The sequence below is a fragment of the Gymnoscopelus braueri genome, assembly GCF_963280865.1.
Source record: "Gymnoscopelus braueri genome assembly, chromosome: 10".
Lineage (NCBI taxonomy): Eukaryota > Metazoa > Chordata > Actinopteri > Myctophiformes > Myctophidae > Gymnoscopelus > Gymnoscopelus braueri.
Genome location: NC_137611.1, coordinates 13,557,502 through 13,569,882, shown reverse-complemented (window position 1 = coordinate 13,569,882; position 12,381 = coordinate 13,557,502). Strand labels below are relative to the sequence as shown.

The 12,381-nt window shown below is 43.2% G+C and overlaps 1 protein-coding gene across 10 annotated transcripts in view; it reads left to right on the top strand.

Moving 5' to 3' along the window:
- The window catches only part of LOC308094466 (band 4.1-like protein 3), an 81,550-nt gene that overhangs the window by 40,450 nt on the left and 28,719 nt on the right, over positions 1-12,381 (top strand). For all 10 annotated transcript variants that reach the window (XM_080441142.1, XM_080441135.1, XM_080441134.1 and 7 more), the window contains exons 4-8: positions 7,440-7,544; positions 8,056-8,098; positions 8,240-8,315; positions 10,727-10,945; positions 12,273-12,360. In XM_080441142.1, the coding sequence (XP_080297268.1) occupies positions 7,440-7,544; positions 8,056-8,098; positions 8,240-8,315; positions 10,727-10,945; positions 12,273-12,360 (531 nt within the window). The remainder of the gene's footprint in view (positions 1-7,439; positions 7,545-8,055; positions 8,099-8,239; positions 8,316-10,726; positions 10,946-12,272; positions 12,361-12,381) is intronic.

Below are 12,381 nucleotides of genomic sequence, written 5' to 3'. Positions count from 1 at the left end.
GAAACCAGTTTCATCCTGTTAATTAGGAAGTGTTGAATAAAATGTACACTGTACAGCCAGTTCTGTCTCTTGCCTAAAGCGCCCCTCATTTGCATGTTGTGCTGAAGGCATTTAGCTAATGCTGCCAGCTAGAACAAGTTCCATTGACTGAGCTGAGAGATGTTCAGTGTCTTGCTCGAGGACACTACAGCAGGACACATACATACCTGTGGCTGGGCATGTCGGCTGTCCCTGGAATGCAGCCTGTGAACTTTCGACAGGGACATTTCTCGGAATAGGCAACCTGGATTGCCTTTTACTTTACTTTAGTGGTTAGTCTTAATACTCTCAGCCAAGCCACGGGCGGGGCGAGAGATTATGTTTTCATGTGAGATACAAATCAACAATCTCTAATTACTTTTTGTGAAGTAATTAACATAGTTTATGGAATAGCTTAGTGCTAAGCCTCGACCTGTTTTGACACCTGGATCTCCCCACGGGGATCAATAAACGTCTACTTGTCTGTCTGTTCATTAGTCTGTCCGACCACCCATCTGTCTGTCTGTCTGTCGGTCTGTCTGTCTGTCCATCTATCCGTCTATCCGTCCGTCCGTCGATCTATCAACCTGTCTGTCTGTCTGTCTGTCTGTCTGTCTGTCTGTCTGTCTGTCTGTCTGTCTGTCTGTCTGTCTGTCTGTCTGTCTGTCTGTCTATCTGCTACTGGCTCTAGTTAAGGCAAGCGTTATTATGGAAGCCGCAAAGCACTATGGTCCTTGTTTAAACCACGGAATAGACTAGCTGATCCTTGTATTCTTGTAAGAGAGAGACTATTCATGCTTCTCTATCCTCCCACTCCCCCGGTCGGTCCCATTTGAAATGAATCCAAAATGTCAAGATATGAACATGTTTTATCTCCGCGACCTCGCCGGTTTCCAGCTGAACTCGTTTCCTCCAGTGGGAGGGAAACTGGAAGTTAACTTAACTAGGAAGTTTCTCATCATCACTCCAAGTGACACAGATATGAGCTTTTTCTTTGGCTCGCATCAAGAGGCTGTTTATGCAGCACATGCTCCTCACCACAGAGCATGGAGTGAGGAGGAGAGAGTGAAACAAATCCCTCATTAGTTTGTTAGAAATTAGTGTTCTATTTTTGCCGACTAAGCTTGTTATCTTTTAATATGAGTGTGTGTTCTTCATCCCTCATAAATTGCCGTGAACACCCACAGCACAGTCCTATACTGTATTATCACCAGTGGTGGAATGTAACTAAGTACATGTACTCAAGTACTGTACTTAAGTACAATTTTGAGGTATTTTTTACTTTACTGGAGTATTTCCCATTCTCAATACTTTTACTTCTACTCCATCTCAGAGTTTTACTCTTTACAATTACCTGAAAACCTTAGTTACTAGTTACTTTGTAGATTTCAATTATTATTAAAAAAACATACATTAACCACTTCAGACCTATATATACTTTGGCTATTTGAAAATAGCCGATCAACAAGCTCACAACGCTTCGCTTTGCGACGCGTTGTGTTGTGAGCTTGTAGAGTGATGATACATCCTAACGTCTGTATCATCACCACCCAGCTCCATCCTAACATCTGTATTATTTATCACCACCCAGCTCCATCCTAACATCTGTATTATTTATCACCACCCAGCTCCATCCTAACATCTGTATTATTTATCACCACCCAGCTCCATCCTAACGTCTGATTCATACTTTGCTGTGCATCATTTTTTGCTGCGCAATCATGTATAATATAAATCAGCCATGAGCTGGCGATAACCAAGTGGTGGACAGTAACTAAGTACATTTACTCGAGTACTATTCTTTTGCAAGCTGATTGATCGATTGAATTGATTTAATATTTTAATAAACAGAAATGCAAACAGCACGTGTACAGTCATATACTTAGTCTAAAAGGATCACACAAAAAATGATGACTACATTTAAAAAAAGAAATATTGTACTTTTGACTCCACTACATTTTTAGGAAGGGACTCTTGGGACCGAAACGTACAACAATATATTATGAATTAACCACTTAAGCCCTATTTTAAATACAGTGAAAATAGCCGACCATGCTCAACCCATCCCCCCCAAAACGATTACCCTGAAAATGGCTGTTTTCAAACCCATACAAATGGCTCGTCGCTAGACAACAGATTTTTCTTTTGACATTATGACTCATTTTGTTGTTTTGGAACCCATTAACCCTCCGCTTCTCCCGTGAAGCTCCTTCAGAAGATTTCAGAACCTTTGGGGCGGCGGGAAGCAATTCTCTAGCCCAGTGGTTCTCAACCAGTGGTCCGGGGACCACCAGTGGTCCTTGAGGGGGTTCCAGGTGGTCCCCATAAATGATGGAAGAGTTGGTAACCAAATGGACCCTTATTAGGTAGATCTTTAACTCTTGAGCGCTTGAAATAAGGGTCCATTTGGTTTAATTTTACGCTCTCAAGAGTTAAATTATTGTCAAACATCTGCATTACTTAATTTACAAGAAGTCTGTACGTTACGCTTTGCCTGTTATCTCTCCTATGGTACCACATCAATACAGCATGGAATTGTGGACAAAATCGTATCCAACGATAACAAAATATGCTTTGGGTCTGAGAGGCTAAATCTCATCAAACGGTGGTCCGTGGCTCAAATGCTGAATAAAGAATGGACCTCCATATGAAAAAGGTGGAAAACCACTGCTCTAGCCAGACACACAATCGCTGTATTTGTTCACGGTGAGAGAGTGAGTGAGTGCCCACAGCACCCAGCTCCCACTGCTGCACTGATCACTAGACAGGGATTATGGAGTATGGAGGCAGTTAGTAATTGCCGTTGATTTTATTTATTTTATTTTTGGAGGGGGTGGCATCTAGGATTTATGCCCTGACAGGCTGACACCACTTTCATGTGTTTTGTGATGTGTTCATGAAATGTGTTTTGTGTCTTTTTCATGTCATGGGACCTTTAAAGGAGAGTGGGCGATAGGGAGACAGGCGACGGAAATGTTCTCAAAGTAAAACTCGGTTCTAAGCCAGCAGGAGTATTTATGATTCCATAGATAGAAGTTGGTAAACTGTCCTCTACGTGATTCAAAGAAATCCAGTCTTGTAGATCTCGGGATTAGGGATGTGAAACGACTCATATTTTGCGAGTCGACGTGTCGAGGGCAATAATCGATGTGTCGATCGATTTTTCTTTCATTTATTTATTTTGCTGCGCAGCAGTTAAGTGGAGAGCACTTCTGTTGCCTACTGCCAGTCTGCACAAGAGATCAGGCGCTGAATGCTCCAGCGGGTTTGCGAGATTAGCTCCGCACACACAGACACACAGTCCGACCCTCTTATATAGACAGTTAGCCAGAGCCATGCGCTAAAACCATTCTCTGTATTCCTAAACACATCCCCGGGCATTAGGGATGGGTATTGGCAATAATCTCACGATACGATACGTATCACGATACTTGGGTCACGATACGATTATATTGCGATACGCATCACGATACTTGGGTCGTATCACGATATTGGGATATATTGCGATATATTGCGATATATTGCGATATATTGTGATATATTGCGATATATTGCGATATATACATATATCACAACTACATATTGATTATATATATGTCACAGTACGTTTGGAGAACCAGTACGATTGAAGACAGAGCGCTCGTTTTTAGGCACGGGGCTCCTTCGGGGCGAGGCGGGGCTTTTCGAGACAGGGTTTATTAGCGAGGCTCGCGAGGAGGAGAAGGAGGACGGCGCTGCGAGGCGGGGGGTTATTACGCGAGGCTCGCGAGGAAGAGGAGCCTCCTCCTCCTCCTCCTCCTCGCGTAATAAACCGTCCCGTCCTCTCCTTCTCTCCTTCTCCTCCTCCTCCGAGGAGGAGAAGGAGAGCGCGGAGAGGCGGGGCTTTGATGCGCCGACGGAGACCTGTCTTTTGTTGTTCCCCCCCACATAGCAACCAGGAAGCTACGCTAGGGGAACCATAATATCTATGAGGGGAACGCTGAACACGCGTTCACACGCACGGCGCGCCGACTTAGTGGAGCTTGAGGCCGAGGAAGCGCGCCCTCGCGCCTCCAGGCGCGAGTGCCCGCGCTGACCGGCCGATGCTCCACTAGTCGACTCAGCGCCGTTTGATTTGTAAACCGATAGGGACAGAATAGTTCTTTTCATGGATCACTGTGTGTGTGTGTGTGTGTGTGTGTGTGTGTGTGTGTGTGTGTGTGTGTGTGTGTGTGTGTGTGTGTGTGTGTGTGTGTGTGTGTGTGTGTGTGTGTGTGTGTGTGTGTGTGTCAGGGAGAAAGTAAAACAAAAGCCAGAACACAATAAAAGTATCTAAACAGTCCTGCTTTCAATAAACCAAAAAAAGCATGAGCGTGTGTGTGTGTGACTGTGTGTGTGTGTGGCCATATATGTTTGTGCACAAGCCTGGCTTGTGGCTCCCTCTAGTGCTGGGTGGGTGGTAAAAACGAGCGCGCTTTCTTCAATCGTACTGGTTCTCCAATCATACTGTAACATATACACTACATATTGAGTAGCTGCAGATCTGTGATAGCTTCTTTGAATGTTTTTCATAAAGCCTGTATCTGAAAAAGCAAAAAAAATCGCGATACAGTATCGCGAAATAAAATATCGCGATATATCGTGATATCGATAATATTGCCCATCCCTACCGGGCATGCAGATACCTGCCTGCATGTACTCCACTGTAACTCTAACCCTAACAACAACGTCATCCTCTGTTGCTGTAGCCTACTGTACGTTTTGAACATTTTAAGCAGGTGCACAAACGCAGGTGGATGCATGTACTCTGCTCAAAATGTACGCTAGACACCCAACCTGTTGGATATCAAACAGGTGAATAATAGGTAGAGTTATGAATTCCACTGTACGCTACAGCACACTACTGTGTTGCCTTAGTCAACATTGTTTGACGTAAAACCTGTTCTATTGTATTCCTTTTAACAGGTCGTTCATGAAAGTCCTTGCGGTCTTGTTTCCAATGAGAACCTGTGAGCAATTGGGGTTAAGAGTCTTGCTCAGGGACAAATTTCATATCATCGGCACATATGCTGGGATAGCCTGGAATCGAACCTGGGGCAACCAGGGCCAGCTGGTTCCCTAGGCGGGCTCACTAACCACTCAGCTATGGCCGCCCCTATGTGTGTGCTCAAATAGAACAGAATGTAGGGTTACATGACGCCATCATCTTCTGCCCTCTTTTTTTGGGCATTTTCTTGCTTTATTTAGATGGCCGGTGGTAGAGGGGTGCCTGTTGGCTCAGCCATTTGACCATATGCTCCTATAGCGAGCAGCACAAAGGACCTGGGTTTGAATCTAATCTCGTCTCACACGTCTCTCCTCTCTGTCTGCCCTCGGTTTCCTGTCTCTCTACACTCTTCTCTGTCTGTCTGAAATAAAGCATTAAAAAAATGCCAAACAATAAATCTTTGGAGAAAAAAAAGATAGGCAACCCGAGGACAGGGAGAGAGGGGTGAGACGTATGCGATGGAGATGGATTCGCACTCGGTTCCTTGCGACTCCTACAAGAAGCATATGGTCAGTGCACTAGTAGCAGGCTGAGCCACCACCAGGCAGTGACAGTTTCTGATAGATCTCTGACAGTAGTGCTGGGGCTCAGTGTTGAGACGTCACACAGTCACTGTCACACAGCGCTAGTCTGACACGACTCTGCTGATTCCCTGAGAGCTGTCCCTTCACCACTAATGATCTGCTGCAGACAATTTCATACTGTGCGCCTGTTGCAATAGCACAGTGGTTTTCAGCCCTTTTCACATCAAGGTCCATTATTTATTCGGCATTTGAGCCACGGACCACCATTTGATGAGATTTTGACTGTCAGACCCAAGACTTAGAATATTTAGCTTATCGTTGGATAAGATTTTGTCCACAATTCCATGTTGGATGTTGGTACCATCATAGGAAAGATAACAGGTTGATCTAAATAACAATTATTTAATTGAGTAATGTAGATGTTTAACAATAATTTAACTCTTAAGAGCGTAAAATGAAACCAAATGGACCCGTAAAGATCTATAAGGGTCCATTTGGTTACCAACTCTCCATCATTTAGCTGGGGTCCACCTGGAACCTCCTCAAGGACCACTGGTGGTCCCCGGACCACTGGTTGAGAACCACTCTGGAATAGCACACTCCAGCCCGTCAGATCGACGCTCATAAAGAAGAGTTGAGCGAAACGTGTCGTGCGCTGCATGTCCATGTTGGAGTTTATAACGTCACGCCCGATTCACCAAAATAGCCAAACAATTTGAGCTTGTAGACCCGCTATTTTCGGTGTGCGACATCCTTACGCAACCATGTACAGTATAAATGAAGTCTCTTAAATGTCACGTGCGTGTATGTAGTCTGTGCTGCTCGTGTCAATAGATGGAGGCGAGTGTGTGTGGCTCTCCAAGGCTGCTGAGTGTGTTCTGACTCACCCTGCTGCTGTGAAGCAGTGGATGAGTGGGTGAGATGTGACAAGCTGCTGGCCAGCATTCTGGGAGGTTTCGTATGCGGCGGTTTGGGAGACCGCAGAGAGAGAGAGAGAGGAGGGGAGAGCTGCTGTTCTGTGCTGGTAACACACCCCTAAAAATAACCTCCACAGAGGAGCCAAATGTGACAGCGGACTCCAGTCGCCACCTCCTCTGGGGAGGCCAACACTCTGTGTGTGTGTGTGTGTGTGTGTGTGTGTGTGTGTGTGTGTGCGTGTGTACACGACACCTGCGGCTCAGTCCAAGGCGTGTTGTTGATTGGCAGGAGCCGAGTGAAAGCCTTGATGACGATGAAGGCTCAGGAAGTTGAAGGGAGCTAGCGGTCAGTCGAAAATGTTCGAGAGGCGTGGCTTGACAATAAGGCATTTTAACCACTTTAAACGTTATATACTTAGTTGACCAGAGTCCAATAGGGGTCTATACTAGCCCCCCTTTTTCCCTCTACACCAAATATCCTTGCAGAGAATAGCCAATCCACAAGCTCACAACACGTTGCGTTGCAACTTGCAACACGTTGTCCGCTTGTAGATCACCTATTTTCGCTGGATATTCGCCCCAGAAATTGGGTGCTAGGGTTCATGTGGTGAAATGCCAAAACACTGCTCTGGATTCGGCTTGGGAAATGTCCTACATTCAGTACTGTGATGTATTCCCACTGAAATATTCAGAAATGCAATAATTATTTTAGTTTTTATGTATATACATTGTGTATACATTTATATTTATGTATACATTTCAACTATCTTATGAAAATCACGCAATTTTGCGAAATATTATATTTCTTTATTATATGATTGAAAGTCTGCAAGTCAATGCTATTACTAATCCCTCCGTCATAAATGGAAGGTTGCCGGTCATGTCCAGCATGGCTCACAGTCTTGTCATTTGACCCCTCATAAAGCAGTGTGTATGTGTGTTTTCTGTTCCCAGAAACGAGCCAAGGGCCAGGTCTTGTTTGACAAAGTGTGCGATCACCTCAACCTGCTGGAGAAGGACTACTTTGGCATCACACACAGAGATGTGGAGAACCAAAAGGTAGTCAATGTTTTAACTAATAATAAAAATCCACAGAGCTTTAAAAAATGTGTGGAATAAAAAATATTGCTTTAAAAATGCAGATTGTGAAATAATCATTTTATTGGACCGTCAATTGATAGATAGGACCGTAAATGTATGTTTTGTTTACTTCTGGAAGCCGTAAGCTGACGACTGCCGTTGGCCATCTGCTTTCATTGCGTTGTGTACGTTGCTGCCTTGTATAGAGGTTAGGAGGAAATGGCAATAATTTTTACAACAGAGGTGTTGCAAAAGTATGACATCTAGTGGATGAAAGTTGTCTATTGTTACTTTATTTTATAGTGCATCGTATGATGCATGGAAAATAGCCATTGTGAGCTTGTAGATTATATCATTTTGTGTAATTAGTATGCCTCTCTCGTATTGAGCAGAGTCTGCTACCTGCTTCCGGGAAATGATTCACCATAATGGATTATTTTAATGTCTGGTCAGGTGATTAATGGTTTTCGGTTGCTGTTGTCCATTACAGAATTGGCTGGACCCTGCCAAGGAGCTAAAGAAGCAAGTCAGAAGTAGGTTATCAAATAATATCCAATTATCCATCCATCTCTTTGTATATCAATCTGTATGTCTATAATTAATTTATATATACAAGACAAACCAATTTGTACGTTTTTTTCTCTTTGTTGATTTGATGTTTTGTGACTTTCCAGCTGGCCCGTGGAACTTTGCTTTCAATGTCAAGTTCTACCCTCCAGACCCCTCCCAGCTGTCCGAGGACATCACAAGGTGACTCAATGGGCTGATGCAGACGCATTGATATTCTCAGCCAAGATACATATTGTTTTTGTTTTTTCTGCGGCGTCAGCTGTAAAATGTCTTGTTGTCCCTCTAGGGTCGTTCGCATTCTGTCCTCGTATCCATCTTATATATTTATATTTCAGACAGGTAGCTGGTTCTCCTGTCCAGAGAGAGTAGTATATAAATCAGCCTTTACTCTCCAAACATGGATGCAACTCTAGAAGTGTCCGTTCCTAATTCATCAATGGTCTAAGCATCTGATAGTAAAGGAGTATAACAGTCACTATAGTTCCTAGCCCACTGGTTCTCAACATCGGGTCCACGGACCACAAGGGGTCCAAATGGATCCTTATGGGTCTGTAACTCATTCGGTTGGTTGCATTTATTCACCCTCAAGAGTACATTTTCTGTTGATTTTACAGAGTCGACTGGGGTCCAAGAGATACACAATGGTATCAAATTACAGTCTGTGGCCTCATGCATACCTTCCTTGTTCAATTCAGAAGGTTGAGAATCACTGTCCTATGACAATTATAGTTCCTAGACAATATTCCTATTAACTTAGAATGACAATGAAGGAGACTTCCTGTAAAAACTTCCTTAGAAAAACTTAATTGAACCCGTATCCATTTTTAGACTCTCAGAATTAAAGGAACACTGAGGATTTTTGCTGTGTAACAACTGAGAACAGGAGATTGTTCTGCGTTTGCATATGGGTCATTAAGCCAGCTCTTATCTAGGACGGCTTGGAATGAGTGCAACAAGGGTCAGCCGGTGTCTCGGCCGTTTAAGCTTAATTTACACCCGGCGGCACCAACAGATTTTTAAGCTAACAACACACCGCGTCGCGACACATCGTTAACCTGAAAAACGGTTATTTTCGGCGAGCAACACCGTCATGCGATGGAGTATAAATTAGGCTTCAGTGCATATACCTACCACGTTGTCACAAACCTTGTCACAATGTCGTAGGGTTGATCTTCCTCCACTATTATGCTCTCTTCTCTACTCCTGTCATGTCTTTCTCTGTTCCACTATTGATGCAGGAAATCAAAATGACAAATTAGGAAGAAAATAATATAGTGTCAGGGTTGAATCATAAGCGTTCTTTTCTCAAGCATGAAATTGATCAAAAAGACGTTTGTTTTGGCACGTGCTGCAGTGACAACCCAACCCGACTATTTCTGTATTTAGTTTCAAAGTTAGTTTTATTAAAAAATTATCCTTATCGTAACATGTCACATGTTTTGAAAAATCAAGCCGAAAATAGGCCTTGGAATGGAGATTTACAAATGAAATTCAAAGATAATTTTAAAGTGGATTTATTACCTGAACGTTTGATTATTTTTCTATTTTTAAATAGAGAAATTGGGTAATTACTGTAATATTCCAAAAAATTAATAAAAAATGGTTTGCTTTGGAAAGTCGACAGCAGTACTGTAACGCATTAAGATTTGTATGCAATGGCTAAATGTGCAATAAGAGCAGTATGGTCCATTTATCAATATTAAACCTAGCATCCTTGTTTTGGGCATGTCAATATAGGCGAACAGCTAAATTATGCAAAAAAATATATTAACACATCCACCGCCAGAGGTTAATCTCATAATGTACTCACCAGTGCCAAGGTGTTTTTGTTGTTTTTTTGTTTTTTTCATGTCGCCATAGATCTTGTTAAAATCCTTAAGATTGAGCCGTGAGATCTCCCTGTATCTCCCAGTGAAGACCGCATGTCAAACGGACTTCCATGACTGTAGTTAGAGCGGATTACGTTAAACAGTGAAATGCGAGGAGAAAAAACTACAGGAAGAGAATTGAGTTTCAGTTTCGTCTGTAGAATGGGAGCGGGCGTGATCGTCGAAACCGGATCCCAAATAATTCTATTTCCTGTCATCAAACCGGAAACGGAAGTGGATCAAAAAAATTCCGAAAGTGCACCCGGACCGCGCATGCGCGAAAAGACCGCAGCCCGTAGGACTACGGGCTCGGCGCTTAACCGTTGGATTTAACGGCCCGTAGAACTACGGGCCCGGCGGTAAAGGTGTTAATGCAAAAGAAAGATTTTTATTTTTTTTGGAAATACAAGGTTTCTGCATATCGTCTCTGTCGGGTGGAAACCTCATACTGTATGTCCAAAACTGTTACTTTTCAGGATTCATTTCAACAGAAATGATCTTTTTCAACAGAAATTAAGCTCGAAACGCGGCGTGAAGCGACGCGTTTTGAGCTTGCAGATCTATTACTTTTGATAATTATGTGTGATACGGTAGTATGATCAAGTAGGGCATTCATTTATGAAAAAAAACACAAAAAGTTAGCATATGGAGATAAGAGGTTTCTGCCCGACAGCAACAATATAGTGTGTGTGTGTGTGTGTGTGTTCCGCTGTGTGTTCCCAGGTACTACCTGTGTCTGCAGCTGAGAGACGACGTGGTGTCGGGCCGGCTGCCCTGCTCCTTCGCCACCCACACGGTGCTGGGCTCCTACACCGTGCAGTCAGAGCTGGGAGACTACGACCCAGAGGAACTCGGCACCGACTACATCAGCGAGCTACGTTTTGCACCCAACCAGACCAAAGAACTGGAAGAGAAGGTCATGGAGCTGCACAAGAACTACAAGTTAGTATTGATGTTGGCATGGCTATTTAACGCACCCTGTGTGCAGTGGTTCTCAAACTTAACCTAGCGTACCCCCCCCTTCACCAGCACAAAACATTCTTCCTGATGCTGACAGGAAGTTTTGGTGGTATTATCTTAGGTTTTCAGTGGTACATTTCAACCACTTATCAATTGACAGAGAAAGCAATACAACCAGGCTGCTCACAAGAGATGGAAGTGGTTAAATGCAGTTCCAGTGGTGCTCCTGGATCAAAACGGGATCAAACATGAGAGAAAAACTATCCGGTCACTCAAAATGGAGGAAACAGCCTTAATTAAAACAAGGCGACTGCCAAAATTTTTTCCACCTCGAATGGTCTTCACCCTGATGAAGACCTTTAGAGCTTGAAACATGTTGGCAGTCGCCTTGTTTTAATAAACGCTGTTTCCTCCATGTTACCTTTGAGTGACCGGATTGTCTCTTTTACTCTCACTTATCACATTTTCCTTTAGTTTGACTTTCATGTTCAAAATAAACGATGTAAGTCCATGAAATGATACAGTGAGCATTGGAAGGAGGCCGTATTGAAAATAAATGGCATATAAGTGATTTTTCAAACGTGCATGTCAGTTTCCAGATTTAACTGATTTTATGAATGTGAGATAAATTACCCCCTTTTGAGAATCACTAGTGTAACCATACAACAAATCTTAATGCACAAAAGCTACAAGTCAGCTAGCCGTTAAGCTAGCCGTTAATAGTATGTCGTTATTAAGCCGCTAAAAACTGCTACAAATGGCACCTTATGTAAGGTTGAAAAACTGCAAGCCAATATCATCACTAAACATGATCACTCTCAGTTCTGCAAAGCCCAGCACCTCCACAAACATTACATTTGTGCTGTACCGTTTATGGATCCGGCCGACTGTAGGCCATTTTAATGAAACTTCCACCAGTTTTTCTATTGATTTGTATGCAATTTGATATGCTTCTGTGTAGCTCAAAAGGCACTTGGCTCTAATGCTGCCAGGATTAGGGAACCCATTTTCTCCAGAGCCACCTATGCTAAAAATGCATCCACTCACACTACACTACAGTGTATGCAAAGAATGCTACAAAACAGAAACTGAAATAGAAACGTTATATTTTGCTGATTTTTGTTTGTTTGTTATGGCAATGGCAAAACAAATGCCATTTCTGTATTTAATTGGAATCGGTATCATCACACTTGCTGTCATCACCCTCTATGATCCTGTTGGATGGTACGTTTTTACTGATCTGATAAGACGGTTATGTTCTTAGTTGATCTCATGAGTGTGTTCTGTGTTGTGTTCTATGTCCTGTCAGAGGGATGACGCCGGCTGAGGCTGAGATGCATTTCCTGGAGAACGCCAAGAAGCTTTCCATGTACGGAGTGGACCTCCACCACGCCAAGGCAAGAACTTTCTGCAACTCC